Here is a 24472-nt window from a genome sequence, read left to right as displayed (position 1 = left end):
ATTTCTTTGAATCATCTCTCAAACATTCATTTAAATTTTTATTTTTGTTGCTGTTGTTGTTGTATCCACTAGCTGTACATTTATTATCAGCATTCATGTTTAGGGAAATTACTTGACAAAGTAGAATTGTAATTATGAGGACTCAGATTTGCTATAGGTTACTGATCACTTTCAATAAAATACTATCTCAGAGATTTCCTGGAACAACTGTAGTCAACCTTTTCTTGGTCTTTCTGTTAAGTCTTCAGTCTGGAGCCTGGTTGAAACCTCAAAAAAGGATCTCTGAAGGTTATGTGGTTATGGGGAAACCATAACATCTGCTGTCGACACCATGATGAGGAGTTGGGTAGTTTGTCATTACTTTCCTCACCTAGTAGTAGCACCTAAAGGTTGCTGTTACCTAGAATCAAACAACTCAACTTTGATTTTGTAGCCCTATGATGGAACATGCCCTCTATCACTCAAATATAGAGTAAGACCTCTGTGAAATGAAAAAGAAGAAAAAAACCTGTGTGAAGTATGTGACAAGCATTAAGTAACAACTATGGTAGTCTTTAGTAATAATCATTAGGCAACTATAATACAATTGAAAATGCAGTAGAGTACAAAACTTTTATGACAAAGAGAAAGAAAAAATTAAGTACAAATGTTGACACACATCAAATAGGTGCGTTCAGTTGCATACTTGGTGTGAACAATGACACTGTAAACATATTCAATATACACCATGCACTTGACTAAGTCCTTTAAAAATATATATATTTTTACAGTAGTCTTATTTCAATGTAGACAGCTTAATGAACAAATAGGGTTGAATGAAATAACACCTGCAGTTTGCTACATACTTAGTTTTGTGGGATAAACCCTGTAATTTCAAGGAACAATGCCTCTCTGTACATAGGTTGTTGTTTGACATAGTGGTTTCAGGCTTTTAACACAATGGTCAGATGCAGCATTTCACCTTGCAGCACAGTAGCAACTGACAGGGGATAATGACCGGCTTCAAAGGATTTTCAAGAAGGGTTTCTACTCATGAAGAGGACAACTTGTTGACTGTTACCTCGAGGGAAAACACATTTTTAAATTCAGTTCATCTTGAGGAAGCCTCCAATTTTCTGGGGATGTCCTCTGACTGTTTAGAGCCTATTAAATGACTCAGGCCTTAGTTGTCACAGGATTATTAAAAAATGGAGGATCTTGCTGATAACAATAAGGCAAGCAGAAAACTAGCAAGTGAAACAAGGATATTTTCCTTGAAGCCTCAAGGGTAAGGGTTAAGTTACGTGGGCCACTTACTAAGTCATGGCAACAATTTTTCCGTGTAATCGCGGACTGCAATCCACATGTTTTTGATATGCAACATTTACATTAGGACATACAGTACTTATGGATGCTGCTAGATGGTGTAGATATTCAGAACAGAAGAAGAGAGATGCGCATCAAGTTGGTTGGCGCATTGTTTATGTTTGTAGTTCATCAAGTATGGATGTGAGTCAACTAGAACAACATGTATATGTAAAAATAACAGTGCTTCGTGGTCAAAATGTGAGAGAATGTCACACAACTCGTAGAAGTTGTTGGAGGTCATGCTCTGCCATACAGAACTGTTGCAAGATGGGTAGCAGGTTTCGAAAGAAGTGCCGACAAAACACGTACGGGATGCCCTAGGACTGTTTGTACCAATGTTTCTCGTGCCATGATAGAACATTGTTTAGAGAACGACAGGCGATGGTCTCTGCAAGAGTTGACAACAGAAACAGGTATTGACGAGGCAACTGTACACAAAATTTTATGGCACGATCTGCAAATGTGCAAAATTGCGCCACATGCACTAACAGAATAACAAAAGTGGACACGTTACGAAACGTGTTGTGTGAACCTGGAGCGATATGAACGTGAAGGGGACATCATGCTGAACAGGATCATTGCCATTGATAAAACCTGGGACGGGTTATGAACTCAAGCTTAAATGCCAGTCTGATGAATGGCGTCATCCAGGATCACCATGAAAACAAAAAGCCCGTCAAAATCCACCTCTGGTGAAGTTAATGGTCATTTTAGAGTATGATATTTGAGGAATTATTTTGTATCATTTTTGTCCCCCGTGGCCAGACTGTTATTACAGATTACTATGATGCTTATCTGCAGAGTAACCTACGTTACTCTATCAGGTATAAACGTCCCGAGTTGTTGAACAATGCAATCATCATTCACGATAATGCAACAGCTCATACGGCAAACATTGTTCAGACCCATTTACGGCACTGGAGATGGGAAGTACTAGAACATCCTCCCTGCATCTCCAATCTGTCACCGTGCGATTTTGATTTGATACCAAAATTGAAAGCTTTGTTGTATGGAAGACCCTTCCATATACGGGAAGACATAGTTGACGCAGTGAAACATGAGACTGCCAGATTGGACAATGGAGCAGCTGATGGTATTGGTCATCTTCCTCATTATTGGCAGCGAACAGCTGATTGCCTTGGAGATTACTTTGGGAGGATCTTAATGTGTTGAAAATGTGTTAATGTGCGTGCAAATTATTGTTCTCAACATTATGATATACGATAACATTTTGTTAATTTTATTTTCTCCCTTGGCTACAATACTTCCTGAGAAACTCATAAAAGACATGATCAGTGTATATGTGTATAACAAAATGTTTGTCTAAGAATGCATTTGTCTAAAATAAAATAGTCGCCATGACTTAGTAAGTGACCCAAGTATGCGCATCATACCAACTGGACTGAGGAGGCTGATATTGTCACAAGATTTCCCTCTGTTTTCATCATCTAGTTAACCCACTCAAATACAGTATTATAATTTTCTGTATATCCTCAATAATAGAATCATTTTAACATAATAATGAGCTAAGAAAAATATTATGTAGATTATGAATAACTTACATTCTGGTATTGTTGTGAATTCTGGAGGACCACCGACTTCCAAGTTGATAGTTTGTTGAGTGTGGCCTAATGAATTCTTACCAATGCAAGTGTATGCACCAGCATTCGACAACTGCACTGTTGGTATTGATAAGTCACCATCTGGTAAAACCTAAATGAACAGTGAGTATTATTCTCTATAATTATATGAAATATATTGCCAACTACTTAAAAGTTTTCATTCCGTCCCTGAAGGGGACGGCGGGCCTCGTAGATGGTAATGCCGTCTCTCAGGCCAGAGAGATGTGATGTGGTGAAGGAGATATTTGGAGAAGGTGAGGGGGTTGGCATCTGTGGCCTATACTAGGAATTGTCCCGGCATTCACCTTAGTGCAGAAGAATGGAAAACCATTCCCAGGACAGCAGATGGTGGGGACCAGACCCTCTCCATCTCCCAAATGCAGAGGTGTAGAGCCGCAGCCACGCCTCCTCTACTCAGTTGGTCAGTCGGAGTGCAGAGCTGTTGGACCTTGGACTAGCCATGGCTACTTGTAGGCCGAAGCCTACTTTGCAACTGTTGACACTGCTGCTGCTAATGATGATGTTGCAAGGAATTTATTCCAGTACTGCTTCAGTGTGAAGAGGAGGAACAAAGTGATTGATTAAAGAAAGGAAAAGACCATGAAAGACAGAAAAATTAACCCTCTTGGAGCCAGGAGCCGATCTGGTCGGACGCTCACCATCAGCTGGAAGAGGCCAGAGCTCTGCCTCCATTCTACTACTGTAAAGTGCCATGCCGTTTTTAGTGGAAATATATGTATTTCAAAATTTGCGTATTTCTACCAGTGTATGACAAACACTGGCAAGAAATTTTCTACATATCGATTACATAGAATAACGAACTGATTTAGAGTGATATAAAGAATCAAAAACATTTTATTGTTGATTTATAGTTGTCGATAATGTTTATTTTGAGCAAGAGAAAAACATTTTTCACAGTTTCTCTCTCAATATCTACTTTGATAAAATCATTTATGATACAAAAGCATATATGTAATGATGTATATTGTATTTCTAAATACAATTATATCAAATAATTAATCTGAACAAGAAAAATAAAAACATAAAAAATAAAAATTCAAACATATGTCACTAGTAAAACAAGACAATTTTACTCACTGATCAAATTCACATATATGTATCGATGTATGGCAAATATGGACAAGAAACTTTCTACGTACAGACAACATAGTATTAAAAACATTCTCAATAATAAAAAATAATAGTTGATGTTATAGTTTTTGTTTTCTGCAAAAACCTTTTCTCGTTTTTGGTTTTAGTATCTATTTCAAAAAGAATTTTACAAAACAACAGAATATACGTAATTTAAAAATCTATGGCGCTAAAGCCCTGATTTTCTTTGGCCTACGGTACCAAACACAGAATAAGTTATCTTATTTTTCCTTCTCTTTTCATTATTCAGTAAAGAATGGATAAGGAGTGCAAGTGTAGGAACTGTGGGTGTGGCCAGGCATTAAGGAGTATGAGGGAGGAGCTGGAGATTTTGAGGGAGATAATTACGATTCTCTCAAGCCCGCCTGGTGGCCATGATCGTTAAGGCGCTGAAGTCTAAAACGGTCTAACACCGAGGTTAGCCGGTTCGAGTCCCGTTGGTCGAAAAAATTTTCACCATCAGAATGTTGGCCGGCAGGGTAGGGGAGGTGGTGGTATACAATTTCTAATCACTAGATTGCGTGCCAAAAGCCTGGATTAAATTCCAAACCTCTCCGCAGTGCTCATATGGAGTGAGGGCATGTGACGCTGTTGATGGTGATTCGTCCGTCGGATGGGGACGTTAAGCCTTGAGCAGACCCCTTTGTGCTATTCGACAGGAGTAGGCTATGTGCCGGCACCGGGTTTCACCCTCTCCCTACTATCATATATCACGTCATTCATTTCATCTCTCATTAACTCCTCTGATGAGGTTGACGTCAGGAAGGGCATCCGGTCATAAAAAACCGCCACGACAAATTCATCTCACCTCATACCCGACCCCGTAGGGAAACGGGACAAGGGCTGGACAAACAACAATTACGATTCTCTCAGAGGACAGGAAGGAAAGTAGGCCTCCCTCAAACAATGTACAGGATACAATTTGGTGTAAAAGAGGGATGGGAAGGAAAGGGGGGAATTGAAGAAGACAGGTGGTCTAATGTTTTAAGAGGAAGGAGATTGCAGGCTAAAGGCTCCATTCAGGATCAGAATTCAGGACAGGTGTCTGTGAGAAATCGATACGAGTCACTGCAGGTAGAACAACCGAGGGAAGATGAGGAACAGGGAACTGTTGCTCAGAAGTGTGGAAGTAGGAGAAAGGGAAAAGGTAGGAAAGAGAAATATGGAGTAGTGGATAGGAAAAGACATGTGGAACAGGGTCATGGGATGGAGAAAAGGGAGGAGGAAGGAGCTTCTGCAGCTGTCAGGAAAGATAGGACTGACCAGGAGGGGATTAAATGAGGTGGGTTGGGCTGAGGCTCTGGTCATGGGGATTCCGTCATTAGACATGGGGGAAAGTGTGTGGAGGAAAGGGAACCAGGGTAGAGTGTTATCCAGGAATTAGGTTAAGGCAGATGTTGAGGAAGGAGCAGGTGGTAGCACTTCACGTTGGTACCAACAACGTAAGGCAAGCTGGTATAAGTACCAACACAGCTGGGGATGTGTGGGACCTGGTAAATGCAGCACGGGTAAAGTTTAAGGAAGTGGAGATTGATATCAGTGGAATATTGTGTAGGAGGTATACTGACTGAAAGGTGATTGGGGATTCAAATCAGAGTATGGAGTGGGTACGTGGGAAACAGGGAGTGAGATTTCTAGATCCTAATGGGTGGGTAGGAGATAGGGATCTGCGCTCAGATGGCCTTCACTTAAACCAAAGTGGTACATATAAGATAGGAAATTTGTTTAGAAGGGTTATAAGGAGGTACATTCAGGGAAACGTGGTGGCCTAGGGTGTGGTGATAAGGGAACAGGGAACTGGAAATCAATTAGGGATGACATAAAAATGTTAGTGCTCAACTGTAGAAGTATTGTAAAGAAAGGAATAGAATTAATTTAATAGATATATACTCACCTAAAATTGTAATAGGAGTTGAATCATGGCTGAGAAATGATATAATGGATGCAGAAATTTCCTCACAGAACTGGAGTGTGTATCGTAGAGATAGGATAGGAATGGTAGGAGGGGGAGTATTCATTCTGGTGAAAGAAGAATTTGTAAGCTACGAAAAAGTTAAAGATGAAAAACGTGAAATTCTAGGTGTAAGGCACATCTTTAACGATAATAGGCAATTTGATGTCTTTGGAGTGTACAGACTGGGAAAGGGTAGTGCAGACGCTGGTTCAGAATTATTTGATAAGATAATAAGCTAAGTGGGAAATGATAAGGAAAGGAACGTGATTGTAGCGGGTGATCTCAATTTACCAAATGTCAATTGGGAAGGTAATGCAAACGACAGGAAGCATGACCAACAAACGGCAAATAAGTTAATATGGGAAGGGCATCTGATTCAGAAAGTGATGGAACCATCTAGAGGGAAGAATATTCTGGATGTGGTGCTGGTAAAACCAGATGAGCTCTAGAGAGAAACCGAAGTAATAGATGGTATTAGTGATCACGAAGCTGTTTTTGTGGTAGTTAAAAATAAATGTGAAAGAAAGGAAGATATTAAAATTAGGACTACTAGGCAGTACCATATTGCTGATAAAACAGGCATGAGGGAGTTTTTAAAAAGTGACTATGATCTGTGGAAAATGACAAATAAAAATGTAAACAGACTCTAGGATGGGTTTAAGGCAATTGTTGAGGAATGTGAAAATAGGTTTGTACCTTTAGAGGTGGTAAGGAATGGTAAAGATCCAATATATTATAACAGAGAAGTAAAGAGACTAAGGTGCAGGTTGGAAAGAAATAAAGTTAGAAATGGATGTGGAAGTAAGGAGAAATTGAAGTAACTTACTAGGAAATTGATTCTAGCAAAGAAGTCAGCTACGGATAACATGATGGCAACCATAATTGGAGGTCATACAAATTTTAGTGAAAAATGGAAGAGTATGTATAGGTACTTTAAGGCAGAAACAGGTTCCAAGAAGGATATTCCAGGAATCATTAATGAACATGGTCAGCAGTATGTAAAGATTGTTGGTTACAAGGATAATGTCCAGATAGAGGAGGTGACTAATGCTAAAAAAGCATTAAAATTTACCTATGACAACAATGACATTTACAGTAAGCTACAAAAGTTGAAAACTAGAAAAGCAGCTGTAATTGATAAGGTTTCGGGGGATATACTAAAGACAATGGGTTGGGATATAATACCATATCTGAAGTACTTATCTGATTATTGCTTGCATGAAGGATCTATACCAAATGAATGGAGAGTTGCTATAGTAGCCCCTGTGCATAAAGGAAAGGGTGATAGACATAAAGCTGAAAATTACAGGCCAGTCAGTTTGACATTTCATTGCATGTAAGCTTTGGGAAAGCATTCTTTCTGATTATATTAGACATGTTTGCAAAATTAATAACTGGTTCAATAGAAGGCAGTTTGGGTTTAAGAAAGGTTATTCCACTGAAGCTCAACTTGTAGGATTCCAGCAAGATATAGCAGATATCCTGGATTCAGGAGGTCAAATAGACTGTATCGCAATTGACATATCTAAGGCATTTGCTAGGGTACATCATGGGAGAGTACTGGCAAAAATGAGTGCTATTGGACTTGACAAAAGAGTGACTGAATGGGTGACTAAGTTTCTAGAAAATGGAACTCAGTGAATTAGAATAGGCGAAGCTTTATCTGTCCCTGTAAAAATTAAGAGGGGAATTCCTCAAAGCAGTATTGGACTTTTATGTTTTCTTATATATATCAATAATATGTGTAAAGAAGTGGCATCAGAGATAAGATTTTTGCAGATGATGTTATTCTGTACAGAGTAATAAATAAGTTACAACATTGTGAGCAACTGCAAAATGACCTCAATAATGTTGTGAGATGGACAGTAGGCGATGGTACGATGATAAACGAGGTTAAACGTCAGGTTGTGAGTTTCACAAACAGGAAAAGTGCTCTCGGTTTTAATTACTGCGTTGATGGGGTGAAAGTTCCTGTTGGCAATCATTTTAAGCACCTAGGTCTTAATATAAGAAAAGATCTTCATTGGGGTAATCACATAAATATGATTGTAAATAAAGAGTACAGATCTCTGCACATGATTATGAGGGTATTTAGGGGTTGTAGTAAGGATGTAAAGAAGAAGGCATATAAGTCTCTGATAAGACCCCAACTAGAGTATGGTTCCAATGTATGAGACCCTCACCAGGATATATTTTTTTTTTTATGTTCTTTGTTCGGGGCGTTGTCCTAGAAAGATCTTTTGCCCCTACTTGTACCATATGTTAGGAACCTGCATGTATTTGGAAATTGCAGAAGCGTTAAGTGTTGAATATGAGGAAAGGAACGTTAAGGACGACACAAACACCCAGTCCCTAGGCCAGGGATATTAATCATTTACAATTAAAAACCTTTGACCCGGCCGGGAATCCAACCCGGGGACGCCGGGTGACAGGTGGATGTGTTGCCCCCCTACACTGCGGGGCTGGACCTCACCAGGATTACTTGATTCAAGAAATGGAAACAATCCAAAGAAAAGCAGATCGATTTGTTATGGGTGATTTACGACAAAAGAGTAGCATTACAAAAATGTTGCCAAGTTTGGGCTGGGAAGACTTGGGAGAAAGGAGAAGAGCTGCTTTACTAAGTAGTATGTTACATGTAATTAATCTCATAACGGAACCGTATTGAAGATGATATATTAAAATTATAAAATTCTTTTATTTACAATCACCTATTCAATACATTACAATACTTTCATAGAATTATGTTATAATCGTGAAGTGTCTTATATATTGGGACGTGTTTCATTTGGCATAGCGAACATCATCAGCTGTTAATGCACAAAAACTAGGTCAGGGCCCTGATCTTAAAAATGATCAAAATAGTATCCTCGTATCAGAGTGGGACTAGTATGAAATGTGTTCTACGTTACATACGCTTCTAGTTTTATTGCTAGCGTGTGAATATTGACTAGTTGTAACTTATTTCTGGCATCAAGATTGTCTCTCCTATGGAATTTGCAACTATTGGAGTTCATGTTACACATCAACCTTAGTTTGTTCGTTGTTATGTGCCTTTTGACTGGTTCAACTTGGACTCGCGATAATTCAATGAACTCTATTTTAATTCTTGTTTTTACATAATTTGAAGGAACTCCATCCTCACAATAATTAATGTATATTTTAATGTCCACAATATCTATTGTCATACTTTAACAACCCCATGATTGTTTTTAATTTCACAGATTGCCATCGTTAATGCATTCCACGACATACTCGTTTTTATCTTGCATGTATTTTGTTACATTTTAAGTCTAATGTTATATTATTCATTTTTTTATTATGACATGGTTACTCATTTGATATGAGGATAGTAATTTGATCATTTTTAAGATCAGGGCCCTGACCTAGTCTTTGTGCATTAACGGCTGATGATGTTCGCTATACCGAACGAAACATGTCCCATTATATAAGACACTTCATGATTATACCATAATTCTATGAATGTATTGTAATGTATTGAATAGGTGGCTGTAAGTAAAAGAATTTTATAATTTTAATAAGTGCTATGTTCCAAGCTATCAGTGGAGAGATGGCGTGGAATGACATCAGTAGACGAATAAGTTTGAGTGGTGTCTTTAAAAGTAGGAAAGATCACAATATGAAGACAAAGTTGGAATTCAAGAGGACAAATTGGGGCAAATATTCATTTATAGGAAGGGGAGTTAGGGATTGGAATAACTTACCAAGGGAATGTTCAATAAATTTCCAGTTTCTTTGCAATCATTTAAGAAAAGGCTAGGAAAACTACAGATAGGGAATCTGCCACCTGGGTGACTGCCCTAAATGCAGATCAGTATTGATTGTTTGATTGATTGATTGATTGATTGATTGATTGATTGATTGATTGATTGATTGATTGATTGATTGATTGATTGATTGATTGATTGATTGATTGATTGATTGATTGGTTGATTGAAGCAACCGCTTCTCAGTTCGAACACCTGCAGTTTACGAGGTGAGGCATGGTCAGTGAGACGAATCCTCTCAGTCATTATTCATGGTTTTCTAGACCGGGGTTGCCCTCTCACCCTCAGATATCTCCTCAATCGCAATAACTTAGAGTCACTTAAGTTGAGTGGACCTCGAACCAACCCTCAGGCCCAAAGTAAAAATTCTTGACCTGCCTGGGAATCGAACCTGTAACCTCCAGGTGAGAGGCAGGCACGCTACACTTGGCCCGTGGGGACCAGCATTTATGTAATGATAGGGGACTATATGTGACTATAAGGTTTAGGAGAGAGAAAGTGAAAAATAAATTGAAGTATGATATGGGTGGAGAACCAGACGGAGGGGCATGTTTAGGTCCAAGAAGTTCCATGAAAGAGACAGGAGGTTGAGGAATGTTGTCGGGTTCATTGGGAGAAATTTCCACCAAATGTTCTTCAGAGACATTATCATCATCATCATCACTAGTTTCATCTACCACCATATTCACAGTAGCTTTAGTGCCGTTAGAAACAAATAAACATGTGGTGATTCTGGGGGCGTGTCCAGTATAATTTTGTCGCTATTCTCTGAACTAAATTCACTATTGCTATCTGATAAATCATGTGCATTAACTTCGCATTGTTCAAAATCCTGCATTAATTTATCGTCATCAATATCTGTTGAAAAATTATCACGTGAACCACTTGCCATTTTGCTGTCACAAATCCACTCGCTGCAAGGAGCAATCTCTTGCTAACCGGTTAGCGGTATTTGTAAACACAGGAACCGACTCTTGTGAAAGCTAGAAGACTCTTAGGACAGCCAAAGCAAGGTCAGGCACACAATAACTTGTAGCCCCTTTACTTAGGTTGTCAAAAAGGTATGCACGTCACTATGGGTTGCCTCAAAATTATGTATATCACAAAATTTTAAGCTAGGCAATGTAATCAGCTCTGGCAACTTCCGACTGCAATTTTAAAGGCCGATGTGATCGGCTTTGGCTTTGGCAATTTAAAGGGCGGGTGCTTGCACTACCACCTGGCTCCAAGAGGGTTAAAGATTTCTAGGCCATTTACATATTTACATATTATACTGTATTTATGAAATTATACCAAATACATCAAGATAGCAACCATCAATCTAGTGACACTAACAGGGAATGTGGAAGAAATTAAATTTTTTATGGTTGACAAAAATATAGCATTGCTGGGAATCAGTGAGACCAGATGGAAAGGAAAAGGTGAGAAGAAACTAAAGAAAGGATGGTGTAGGTCTCATAATTAGAAAAGACCTAAAGGAATACCTAGAATTGGAGGAAAACATAAATGACAGGTTGATTAAGGTCAGATTGAGACTTGAAACTGGTGTTACAGATATAATTCAAGGGTATGCTCCACAAACAGGAAATACAGATATGGATCTAGAGGAATACCTTGAATATCTGGAAGGCCATATACAGGACAAACAAGTTGTGATCGTAGGAGACATGAATGCCCAAGTAGGTCAGGAAAGAAAAGGAGATGAAGAGATTATAGGTCTATTTGGATATGGGAAGAGAAACAATGCTGGAGATATTTTGGTAGACTTTTGTAGAAGAAATGAGCTGATCTTTATTAACACATGGTTTCAAAAAAAAAAAAAAAAAAAAAAACAGTCAGAAGATAACAAGATATAGTTGGGATAACAAAATCAAAACTCTGATAGATTACATTTTGGTCGAGAAAGGTAACAGGAAAATGTTGGTAGATGTAACAACCCTTCCAAATGAATCTTTCGAAGGAGATCACAGAGTTGTGATAGCTAAGTTAAAGATGAAAAAGATACAAAAGATGACTGAGATTAGGCAGAGAAAGCTAAGGGTGTGGAAATTTCAGGAGAAGGAAATAAATGAAGAGTTCCAGACACACATTAAAACAAGTATTCCTAAGGAAGACATCAGAAGGGTCAAAGAAGAATTGGCATACTTTAAAACAGTCATGGTGGAGTCTGCAGAAAAGACATGTGGAAGAGTATCAGGAAAGAAGAAAGATCAAGAAACACCCTGGTGGAATGACAGGGTAACAGATATAGTTAAAAGGAAGAAACAAGCTTGGATAAGATGGCTGAGAAACAGAATAACAGAATGCAAAACAGAATTCAGACACTACAAGAAGGAGTGCTCCAAGGTGGTTCAAGAAGAGGAAAAAAAAAATGCTGGCAAAAACTCACTTAATCTCTGCAAGAAGATACAGCCAGAAGTAAAAGATCTTTTTCCAGTGGGTTAAAAAGAAGGAAAATCCAGGTGAAACTTCATTAAAAATGAACATGAGGAAGTGGTGACACAGAAGCAGGATATATTGCAGAGGTGGGGAAAATACTTTGAACAGCTTTACAACATGCATAATACCTCAGTACAAGGAGAAATCAAAGAACCAGATTTAGTGCAGATGGAAGATAAGGAAAACGACATGTCTATGGCAGAGATTGAGTGGGCCACTAAAAGAATGAAACAAGGCAAGGCAGCTGGAATTGACAAGGTCACCATAGAAATTATAATAGCAGGAGGAGCAGTTGGTCTACAGTGGTTGTATGGACTCTTCAGAGTGATATGGAGAGAAAAATATGTTCCAAAAGAGTATACGAAAAGGGTCATTATACCAATTTTCAAGAAAGGAGATGGGAAGCAATGTGAAAATTACAGAGTAGTGCCACTGATACCTCATAGAGCTAAGATCCTTGAAAGAATCTTGGATAAACGAATAAGAGACAGAGTAGAGGGAAAATTGGCAGAACACCATTATGGATTCAGAAGAGGCAGGTCCACATTTGGCCCAATATTTACATTGCATCAAATGATGAAAAAGTATTGGGAATATGGAAAGAACATGGTAATAACGTTTTTAGATATTGAAAAGTCATATAACAGTGTCCCAAGGAATTTGGTATGGAAAACATTGACAGAGGCTCAGATTGGGAAAGAAACAATGCAGATGGTAATAGCACTGTATCAAAATTGCAAAAGCTGTGTTAAAACCAAAGTGGGTCAAACTGAATGGTTCAGAGTTAAGACAGTCTTAAAACAGGGAAGTGTATTGTCTCCCTTACTCTTCATTATCATCATAGATAGAATTCTACATAATATCAAGGAGAAATTGAAGAACCAGATTTAGTGCAGATGGAAGATAAGGAAAACAAGGTGTCCATGGCAGAGATTGAGTGGGTCACTAAAAGAATGAAATGAGGCAAGGCAGCTGGAATTGATGAGGTCACCATAGAAATGATAATAGGAGCAGGAGCAGTTGGTCTACAGTGGTTGTATAGACTCTTCAGAGTGATATGGACAGAAAAGAATGTTTCAAAAGAGTAGACGAAAGGTTTAGACACGTAATGAGAATGCCAGGAGAGAGAATACCAAAGAGAACATTCATGGATAGAAAGACTGGAAAGAGGCCTAAGCGATGGCCTAGAATGAGATGGGTAAAATCATCATCACGAAGTTGGTTCATTCCTCCCCTAATGGGGAGGCAGGCCACCAGCTGAACTAAGCAGCTCTTTGGCCAAGAGAAAAGGAATAAAGATACTGAAAAACATGCAGGAGAAGAGTATGTGTGGTACATGCATAAAGGAATCAATTAGAGAGTCTGGCACAGGGGAACCGCGACCCCACAAGGAGACCCACAGGGCAAACCCACACCGCACCCACCGGAGCAAACCCCTACTGCGCGCGGCTGTGAGCTTGCATCCGGGAGATAGTAGGTTCGAATCCCACTATCGGCAGCCCTAAAGATGGTTTTCCGTGGTTTCCCATTTTCACACCAGGCAAATGCTGGGGCTGTACCTTAATTAAGGCCACGGCCGCTTCCTTCCAACTCCTAGGCCTTTCCTATCCCATCATCGCCATAAGACCTATCTGTGTCGGTGCGACGTAAAGCCCCTAGCAAAAAAAAAAACCCCTACTGGGTTCACTTTATTGAGGGATTGATTGGTGTATCTCGGACATGCAATATTGAAGAGGAATGAGTTACAGTGAGTTACAAAAGTATTTACAAGTAGTGAGGTGGAGCAGTATGTGGGTTCAGAGTGGAGAGTAAGTAAGGAGAAGGTTGGTAATGTTAGGACAGGAGGTAGTAGAGAGTGGTGGTAATATTAGTGATGGAGGTAGCAAGGAGGCGAAGAAGTTCCAGTATCGGGAAAGGCAGTATGGAAGTTGGTTGTGGGGAAACGAAAGTATGAACTGCTTGCGGTGGAGGGGTGGGTGGCTGGACTGATTGGAGAGGAGGAGAAGAGACAGTGGGAGGAGGGCGGCCAGAATGAGGCAGGGATCGCGAGTATTCCACACGATGGTGCCAACGACGGAGACGAATCCCAGAGGTGACCAGCTTATGGACGTCGTCATCACAAGGGAGCTGTAGATGGACCATGAACGTTGGACCATGGGTGTTGCAAATACGGTACACACGTTGGGCTGGAACGCCTGCCGATTGGAGTTCGTTCATGATGTCTTGCTCTGCGGTGGCGGGGTCAATGCCGCGGACCACACAACTCGGTGATGGAAGTCGTTGTTGGGTTGTCGTCGTTTCAGCTGCGTGTCCTGCGGAGGTTGACTGAGCCGGTTTAGTGGCATCCGTGAAGCTGGTAGACTGTTGGTAAGGGCTAGGTAGGGTAGTAGGAAGGGAAATGATGGGGGTAGACAGAATAGGAGAAGAGTGGCTAGTCGTGGTTAGGACTATCGAAGTATTCAAGGAATGGGAGCCAGAAGTGGTGATGGTGGGAGTAGTACTAGTGAAAGTGGTAGTGGTAGTGGTAGTGGTGGGAGTAGCAGTAGTGATAGTGGTAGTGGTGGGGGATGGGGAGGACTGCTGTGACATGCGAGGTGAACGAGGTTTAACAGTGAGAGGGGGTTCAGGAAGATAGCGCAGGTCATGTAAGAAACTCTTGGGAATAGGGACCACTTCGTGCCGTTTCCTGTTGATTAGGGCGCCACTGTTTATGAAGGATTCCGCTTCAGAGAGTTCCTTGAAGAAGGCCACGACATCTGGTGAAGTTTGACCAGTAATTCTGTCCTGAAGCCGGATGACCTCCCAAATCACGTGTCCGTTAACGTCAACTTCATTGCAAATGAACCAGTCCGAGAAGGATGTGTGCGTGCCTTTGATGAGACAGGTGTACATGGTGGAAGGGAGGTGACAGCCAACTAGGCGTCTGCCGATTTATTTGTCCTTGGGCCGGCTAAGTCAGCAATGAGCAGAGGGCCACTCAGCCGCAAACATGTTGAGGCGTGACGTAGTTTTGGTAGGATGAATGAGATGGGTGAGCAAGTAAAGTCTATGCTCTTTGCTGATGACACTGTAGTTTGGGGATATAATGAAGCAGTGGCGGCTCGTGGCTGTAAAGTATGGTGAAGAGCTATTACCCGTTCAGTTTCGAGTGACAGATTTAGGAACTTCTTTCTTTCTTAATCTGCTTACCCTCCAGGGTTGGTTTTTCCCTCGGACTCAGCGAGGGATTCCACCTCCACCGCCTCAAGGACAGTGTCCTGGAGCTTCAGACTCTGGGTCGGGGGATACAACTGGTGAGGATGACCAGTACCTTGCCCAGGTGGCCTCACCTGCTATGCTGAACAGGGGCCTTGGTGGGGGATGGGAAGATTGGAAGGGATAGACAAGGAAGAGGGAAGGAAGCGCCGTGGCCTTAAGTTAGGTACCATCCCGGCATTTGCCTGGAGGAGAAGTGGGAAACCACGGAAAACCACTTCCAGGATGGCTGAGGTGGGAATCAAACCCACCTCTTCTCAGTTGATCTCCCGAGGCTGAGTGGACCCCATTCCAGCCCTCGTACCACTTTTCAAATTTAGTGGCAGAGCCAGGAATCGAACCTGGGCCTCCGGGGTGGCAGCTAATCACACTAACCACTACACCACAGAGGAGGACAAGATTTAGGAACTACGTGTGGTTTTTGGTTGTTTTGTACTCGTACCTGTGACTGGCGGAGGGTCCAGCACATGACCACGAAAAGCTAGTTCTTGCTTACTTAAATAGAGCACTGCATCAATTACCAACTGAAGGAAAAGCCTATTTAAATGTACATTTTCACTGAACTGTACAATTACAATATACAGTCTGACATTTACCTTCAGGACATCAGAGATCGTGTTTTGGTTTGTTTCCAATGTCTTGAAATCTAGCTGCCATATTTTATGTTCTGCAGAGTCTGAGTGCTTATGTAAAGAACGTGTTATGTTCAAAAGGGCTGAAAATCCTTCTTTATTCCAAACGTTATTTTTATTGATAAAAGGCAAGCAGGCCCAACAAAACAACTTCTGTAGAGCTGGAGCAGAGCACAACCATGGAAATTCCTTAAACCACGATCGTTTGAAACTAAGATTGTAAGATTTACCGGAATGTTTCACTTCTTTTGTAGCACAAATTTGCAGTGATTCAGTAGGGCGATCAAAACGTAGAACTTCATTCTGATCTTCGTTTCTCCAACGTGAAAATGGTGTTTATAATAAAATGCACACTATGTCATAAATAGGATACATATTTAAATAAAACAGCACAACACTACGAATGAACCACGATGCGTAAGTACTCGTACTACACACAGGATGACGCAGGGAAGACGAAACATTCAGCTCTTCCGACAACTTCACTAGCACATTCCGCTATGTGGAAAGTATTACATAAAGTCAGCTTCATGGTCCATATCGCAATTCAATAGATTCACAATTATTTATTATTTTCCACCTAGTCGATACAATGATTGCTTATGTATGTATGTTCAGTCCACAGCCCTAAGGCTGGTTGGAACCTCAACAGCTCCACCATCAGCTGTCATAAATGGCCTAGGCATCACTGAAGAGGCATACTAGGGAAATGAGGAGTGAGGTAGTTTCCCGTTGCTTTCCTCACCGAGCCAGGAATTGCAATTACAGATCAGTCTGCCAAGCCCACTGAAATGCATGCACCAACTGACCCTATGAGCAACATTTTCACACCATTCATAGCAGGGACTGGCTGCATAAGGAAAGGCATTACTAGCATCGCTCATACCTCAGTCACTTTCATATTGTCAAAGCCAAGGATAAGACAGAGACAGATCAATGAAAGTAACAAAATTGCTCTAGCCTATACCAGAGGATGTAGTGCACTGTAAACACTAGGTCCTGCCAGAAGAGGCAAATGTTGTCAATCTTATGTTAATTTTAAGGACACTTCCTCTTAAGCATTACTTTGTCAATTTATATATTTTTCATCTAAACAGTGTTATGTGGCTGAAGATGTTGATAATATACGAAACATGTACCACTTTTAACCATTAAATTGCCTTAAGCAATCATTGTATCGACTAGGTGGAAAATAACAAATACTTAATTGTGAATCTATGTGGAAAGTACGCGGGTGACGTCACGGTTGTCATGGCAACCACCAAGGCCAAGCGCTAGGAGGGAGCACTTGGGAGGTAGAGGCAGCTGCGGAATCTCTCGTCTTCACTCAGTCTCACGCGCCATACTGTGGCCGACAGCTGGCGCTTTCGTGAGTTCCCCTGGTTCTCATCAGGTGATGAGGTGCTCCAAACGCCGTACAATAAAACATTTTCTTTCCGTAAAATCAACAAATGTCATAAGAAAAATAAATTTAAGTAATTCATTATGGTAAAAATAAGTGGTGAAGTGGCACTTCACCTACTTCACCTGAAAAGCCGCCCCTGTAATGAAGAGGAAGTACAGACACAAGTTGATTTATGGAATGGGGAGATAAGAAATATTGGAATGAAGATTAGTAATGCAAACAGCAAGACTTTGATCATGACGAGAGGTAACAGAAAATCCAGGGGAGTGATAAAAATAGGAAATGAACCTCTTGAAGTAGTGAAAATTTTTTAATATTTGGGCAGCGTGATGTCACAAGATGGAAATTTGGATGGAGAAATTGATTTAAGAATACAGCAGTCTGCAAGTTTCTACCAGTGTGTGAGAGACATTGTATTGAACAAAGATGTGCTAATGAAGTACAAGAAAGTTTTATATTTGTCCTATTATAAACCTCTACTGACCTATGCTTCAGCAGCCTGGATGTTGACTAAGCAGAACCAAAGTAAGATACAAGCAGCTGAAATGAAGTTCTTGAGGAGCATACAGGGAAGGACAAGACGCGGTAGAATACAAAATAAGCAAATAAGGAGAAGCATGGGAGTGTATAAAATTCAAGAAGAGATTGATATACCAGAGCTAAAATGGTTTGGAACATGATGAGAATGCCAGGAGGGAGAATACCAAACAGAACATTCATGGATACAGAGATTGGAAAGAAGCCTAGGGAACGGCCTAGAATGAGATGGAGGAGCTCTGTTGTAGACTGTGTTGCAAATAGAGGAGTCGATAGCAATCAAGTACTAAAAGAGGAATGGTGGAAAGATCGAGTAAGGTGGAGGGCTTTGGTATACTACCCTACCCAGAGAGAATCAGGAAAAGGGAATAGATGAAGAAAAAGAAGATTTATGAAAATAGGAATAAAAATTATATTTTAAAAATGGACTCAGTGAATTGGCTGTGTGGTTAGGGATGCACAGCTGTGAGCTTGCGTTCAGGAGATAGTGAGTTTGAACCCCACTGTTGGCAGTCCTGAAGATGGTTTTCCATTTTTACACCAGGAAAATACAGGGGCTGTACCTTAATTAAGGCCACAGCTGCTTCCTTCCCACTCCTAGCCCTTTCCTATCATTGCCATAAGACCTATCTGTGTCGGTGTGATGTAAAGCAACTTGTAATAGTAATAAACTTCAAAGACAGAAACACAAGCATCCAAGAACAGCCTGATAGTGTTTGCCCTCAAACTACTTCTACTGAAATTAACATGAAAAGTGTTGACAACTTCGTGAAAGAAGGTAGACATAACTCTTTGAAGAATAGAGGAATTGCTTAACCCTCTCAGAGCCAAGCGTTAGTGTGAGGAACAGCCCTTTAAATTGCCAAAATCCAGTCAGAGTTTGCCAGCGCTGATTACATCGGCCAGGAGAAAATTCTATGATATACATAATTTTGTAGCAACCTATAGTGACATGCATACTTTCGTGACAACCTATAGGGAAGGGGCTACAAGTTATTGTGTGCCTGACCTTGCTCTGGAACTTTTATTAAGAGGGTGTTCTAGCTTTTGCAAGAGGCGTTTCCTGGGTTTAGAAATACAACTAACTGTTCAGTAAGAGATTGTCCCTTGTAGTGAGTAGATTTGTGAAAGCAACATGACAAGTTTTTCATGTGATATTTTTTCAGCAGGTATTGATGACGATAAATTAATGGAGTATTTAGAACAGTGCGAAGTCAACGTGGATGATTTGTTATTGGTTAGCGATAGTGAATTTAGTTCTGAGAGTAGTGACGAAATTATATCGAACACACCCCCGGGATCACCGCAGCTGAAGAAGAGACGTATTTTTTTCTAATGGCACTAAATCGACTGTGAATGTGGTGGCAGATGAACTAGTGATGACGATGATGATATCTCTGGAGAACATTTTATGAAAATTTCTCCCAATGAACCTGACAACATTCCTCAACCTCCTGTATCCTTCATGGAACCTCCTGGACCTAAACATGCCTCTCCATCTGATTCTCCAGCCATATTATACTTCAATTCATTTTTCACTTTCACTCTGCTAAACCTTATAGTTTAAAGATAAGAATTTCGTTATGTTCCATAATGAACTGAGTTCACAATTAAATTGAAAGAAGTTATGTAATGGTTCAACCTTTTCAGTACATATAGAATTAGATATGTAATGTTACATTACTAGTTGATTGTAAGCGGTACCAGTTTTGACCCCTGTTTCCGGGTCATCATCAACCGATCACTTAAAATATAAAAAACAATGCACAGGAAAATAATAGGTAATGTATACATTTTCCACTAGTTGTAGTTCATGAAGTGTTATAACACTTTTGGCAGTAGAACTGCGTGTTGAAATTTCTTAAAATCTTGAAGAGTTCGAGGATCAATCATATAAATGAAGCCAGATGTGGGTTCTTGGAGAGCAGTAAAACATATGTGCTAATGGCACTGTGTTTTTAAATGTTTATGAAACTCGATGAAAAATTAAATAGCTCTATGATCAAGTTTGTAAACGTTGCTAGGCATGAAATAGTTTGATTTTATGTCAACTGTTCTGTATCTCCAAACTTCAAGAATCTAACATATGAGATTTTATAAATCTCACTATATATTTCTATTGTCAAGTATATTACACTGTATTATACGATTTCATTTCTTCTTCACTGACACTCGTAGGACGACCTGCCCAATGAATGCCGCCACAGTTTGCCGACCATCGTTGAAGGCTTTTACCCAACGTGCCACTGTTCTGTAAGGCAATGCAGATTCCCCGCAAGCCCCTTGAAGACTTTGATGACACTGTCGTGCTGTACGACCTCTGGCACATTCAATCTTGAAACAACTCCGTAGTTCCTGTTTGGAAAACATAGTGACAATGTTACGTTAGACCGCTAGCTCACAAGTGACTGTGTTTCTCTCGCTTGTGCGCACGCAGGTGATGTGGGAAGGGCGAGTCCATTTGCTCTGAGGTAAGGTAGGTATGTAACCAACGTGTGCTATCAGCGACAATATTAGATTCTGTGGCATAGCGTCTCCACAGCAGTCTTGTCACTATTTAAGTTCCAACCCTTGTATTTAAGAATTATGAACTACAGTTTGCATGATGATGTTAGTAAACAATAATTCAAAACACCTCTTCTATGTTCGACGTAGGTCCTGGTCGGAAATTAACTATGTTCTTTCTTCGGTATCTTCCTGTGTTTGAATCAGTTGTTTTCCATATATTCCATCCTTACCAAAGAGTTTATCCATTTCACAGTCAACAAAAAGCTGTTCTAGAGGTTGAGAGGCTGAAGCTGAGCTGTTTGAAGTAGTCGCTTCTGTCATTCTCTTCCTAGTTCCTTTTTGAGATTTCCCTTTTGATGTCTGCTCAAATTGCTGAATTTCAACAGAAGCTTGTAAATCTGGATCACAGTCAATATTATCTTCTGAACCAATATTGCTGGGAGGAATAGTTCAGATCTTCATCGGAAACTCTTCGTGCACAGATTCAGTTTCTAAATGGTTGTCTTCCCCGCTCTCATCTTCATCCAGCTCGTCAAGAATACTGCAAAATGAACTCCTCCTCTTTCACTCTTCCTTTATCCATTGTGTTCTGGAAAGCCACATGCCTAATAACTATAAAGCAATCATCTGGAACAAGCAACCTACTCGCATATGTAAGTTTTATGTACCAACGATAATGCATCAAATACTAATAATATGAAAAATAAAGCGCTGTGACTTACTGAAAATTAACTCTCTCGGCTTTCGTTCCTCACTCAAGCATCTAAATGCTATAGCAACATCATCCACATTGATCAGTAGAAGCACTTCATTGAGGTAGTCTGTTGGAGGTAATGCAGGAAGGAGCAGTGCGCACTTATATCACTCATACACGTTAATTTTACATATGTTAGTATTCTAGGGTTAAAGAGATCTGTTAGGACTTCAATGCCATTGTTGTCCACCAGCTTTAGGATTTCAGCATACACCGATTCGGCACAGGGCCGCACTCGCCACACCTCGTTCTGCAAGATGTTAGGACCAGTGTCTGCTTCAACCATCCTCAAATAGCTGCTCAGTATATGCCTTCAACAGCTTCAGCTTATCAGCTATGTCTGTCATCAGTCAGTTGTTCTTGTCAACCAGCATGTTGGTGCCATGTTTTCTTCGATCTCGTGCAGGTTGAAGTTATTATGTCTCTCTCTCTCTCTTCTTTTTTTTTTTTTTTTTTTTTTTTGCGTCACACCGACACAGATAGGTCTTATGGCGATGATAGGACAGGAAAGGCCTAGGAGTGGGAAGGAAGCGGCCGTGGCCTTAATTAAGGTACAGCCCCAGCATTTACCTGGTGAGAAAATGGGAAATCACAGAAAACCATCTTCAGGGCTGCCAACAGTGGGGTTCGAATCCACTATCTCCCAGATACAAGCTCACAGCTGCGACCCTAACCGCACGGCCAACTCGCCCTGTTCTTCAATTTCCAGGTACTTTAATGACAACCGTTCTTCTTGAGCAGACCCTTTGGCATTATATGACAGGAGTAGGCTATGTTAGTGTTGCCACCTATCCTGTATTGTACGGGACATCCCGTATTTGAGGTGAAAATTTTGCGTCCCGTATTATGAACTATTGTCCCGCAAAAACAAGCTTTTTTTTTTTTCTCTAAATATTTTTAAATCCATATTTGATTTTAGCACCATTGAAGTTCAAAGTAGCACCATTATTTTTTTCTCTGGATGCTCAGAAGAAGGAAATCTCATGATGTCTCGCCATTTCCTGATAAAGCTGAGCATGCTGGTTATTTACCTCATCTTCTGCCGCGTCCTTCCATAGGTCTTCCATTTAAATTTCCAACGTGATTGTTCATGCTGTTTGAGACTAAATCTACATAAATTGTGAAGTTATCAAAGTTCATTGAAGACATTAGTGTTAAGATGTCAGATGCATTGTACTGTATATACTGTTAAAATGGTGTAAGTTAGTTTCTTAATTTCAATAATTATCTTATTCTGTTAATGAAACTAATTATAATCTAATTGAAATTGGTACCTGATGTTTGATTTTCTAGTATTAATGAACTCTCCCTTATTTTTGTGAAAAATCCTGTATTTTTAGGTAAATATCCCTTATTCTCTATATCCAAAAGTGGCAACCCTAGGCTATGTACCGACATCAGATTTCACGCTTTCCTATGGGGCAAGCACAATACATCTAATTGGACATGTAACCAAACAGTCAATCTGTGAGTGGCTGCTTCAGCAGTCTACCTGTCATTCTGATACATCAGTACACAACATTGCTCACATATTCATTTAATAGCAGATTAATAATGTCACAACTTTAACATAGTATACCTTATAATATCGACCTGTTTCAATCTTCCTTCCATTTTTAAGCCATGTTATAGTTGGTTTTGGTTTCCCTTGTATACTGCAATGAAGTACAACTGAAGTATTTTCATTTGATAGGATTGTACCTGGAGCGGTTCTGTTCACAGTTGGGTATTGTACATATACAATTTCTGCAGCACCTACATCTGAAATCACAGAGAAGATCATTTTGAAGCTCTGAAAAAAAAAAAAAAAAAAAAAAAAAGCAGCCAATATTTTAAGATAAATAATTATGCAAAACTCAAAAGCAGACAGCAAACATTTTGGTTCATTTTTATATAAATAAAATTACAGTTTTGTATCTACTTTGGACAGACTTTTTTCAAAATGAGAGTTGGTCATGTCCAGAACAAGAAGGAAATTATTTTTAAATTTCTGTTCTTTCTGCCTGTATGTACGTAGGCCATCCATCCAGAAATTAAGTTTCCCTATTTCTTCTCTTGTAAAGTAAACATATTTGGCCAGGAAATATGAGCATGCATGACAGATCTATGACGCAGCAATCATATACCGGCCGGACAAGTCCTGCCTTGTGTCAGTAGCATAGCAGCAGTGGCTGGAAATGGTGATAAAGGGGGAGTTAACAGACCAAACGGAACACAGCAGGTGCAGTCTTCACAACTGTCTGTGGTCAGGTCATTCCAGCACTCAGATAAGAACTGGACAAGGCAGATGTGGTTATCTGATGTGCAAATGGGGTTGGACTAGCTCTGCAGATTGTGATTGTGCTGTCTCTTCTCAGTCAATCCACCACATTGTTGCTGACTGCCCAATTCGACCTTTCAAAGGAACACTAGTGGACATTCACCGCACATCGTATGAAGCAGTTGATTGGGTCAAAATGCTAGACCTCGAGTGTAGTATTGTACGGACTTGTGACTACGCACATTTATCCTGAAACTATATATATATATATATATATATATGTGTGTGTGTGTACATAGATTCATCATATGATAAATAAATAATTCCAGCACTGGAACTTGGCACTGATAGATTGCAAGCACTGATCTGTTCATGAAAAGTGAGAATCTGTGCTGCTTTATATCGAGCATTTCACATAATAGCATTGCTTTTAATTACTACATTCAACTTGGTTAACTATATTTTGACATGAACAATGACGTCAGTGTCAGACCACCGTATTCACTCTTGTCATGAATCGGATTTTTCTTCATTTACTTCCACAATCACCAGGCGAGTTAGCCATGCGGTTAGGGGTGCGCAGCTGTGAGCTTGCATCCAGGAGAGAGTGGTAGCCCGGGAGGGCAATATAGCAAGTGGAGATGCAATTCTCCCCTAGTACGTCGGCACTGCATTGTGCTTATCACATGTATGGCTTGCAGTGGTGTCGCTACCGGCGTGCTAGCCGGCCAGTGTCTTGGAAAAGGTGCGGTATCGAACTGATGAGCCCATGCCGCACTCTGGGCGAAACACTGGTAACTTTTGACGATTGAGTTTCCT

At 40.2% G+C, this 24472-nt stretch overlaps 1 protein-coding gene across 1 annotated transcript in view; it reads right to left on the bottom strand.

The window, feature by feature from the left end:
• Window positions 1-24472, bottom strand: part of LOC136877961 (hemicentin-1-like) — a 153463-nt gene that overhangs the window by 33942 nt on the left and 95049 nt on the right. Inside the window, exons 11-12 of the mRNA XM_068225723.1 lie at window positions 22973-23154; window positions 2910-3060 (exon numbers count right to left, since the gene is read on the bottom strand). Of these exons, the coding sequence (XP_068081824.1) occupies window positions 2910-3060; window positions 22973-23154 (333 nt within the window). The remainder of the gene's footprint in view (window positions 1-2909; window positions 3061-22972; window positions 23155-24472) is intronic.

The sequence above is a fragment of the Anabrus simplex genome, chromosome 1 (genome assembly GCF_040414725.1).
Source record: "Anabrus simplex isolate iqAnaSimp1 chromosome 1, ASM4041472v1, whole genome shotgun sequence".
In the NCBI taxonomy this organism is placed as follows: domain Eukaryota; kingdom Metazoa; phylum Arthropoda; class Insecta; order Orthoptera; family Tettigoniidae; genus Anabrus; species Anabrus simplex.
Note: the sequence above shows the minus strand (reverse complement) of the source record. Positions and strands in the feature narration are given on the sequence as shown.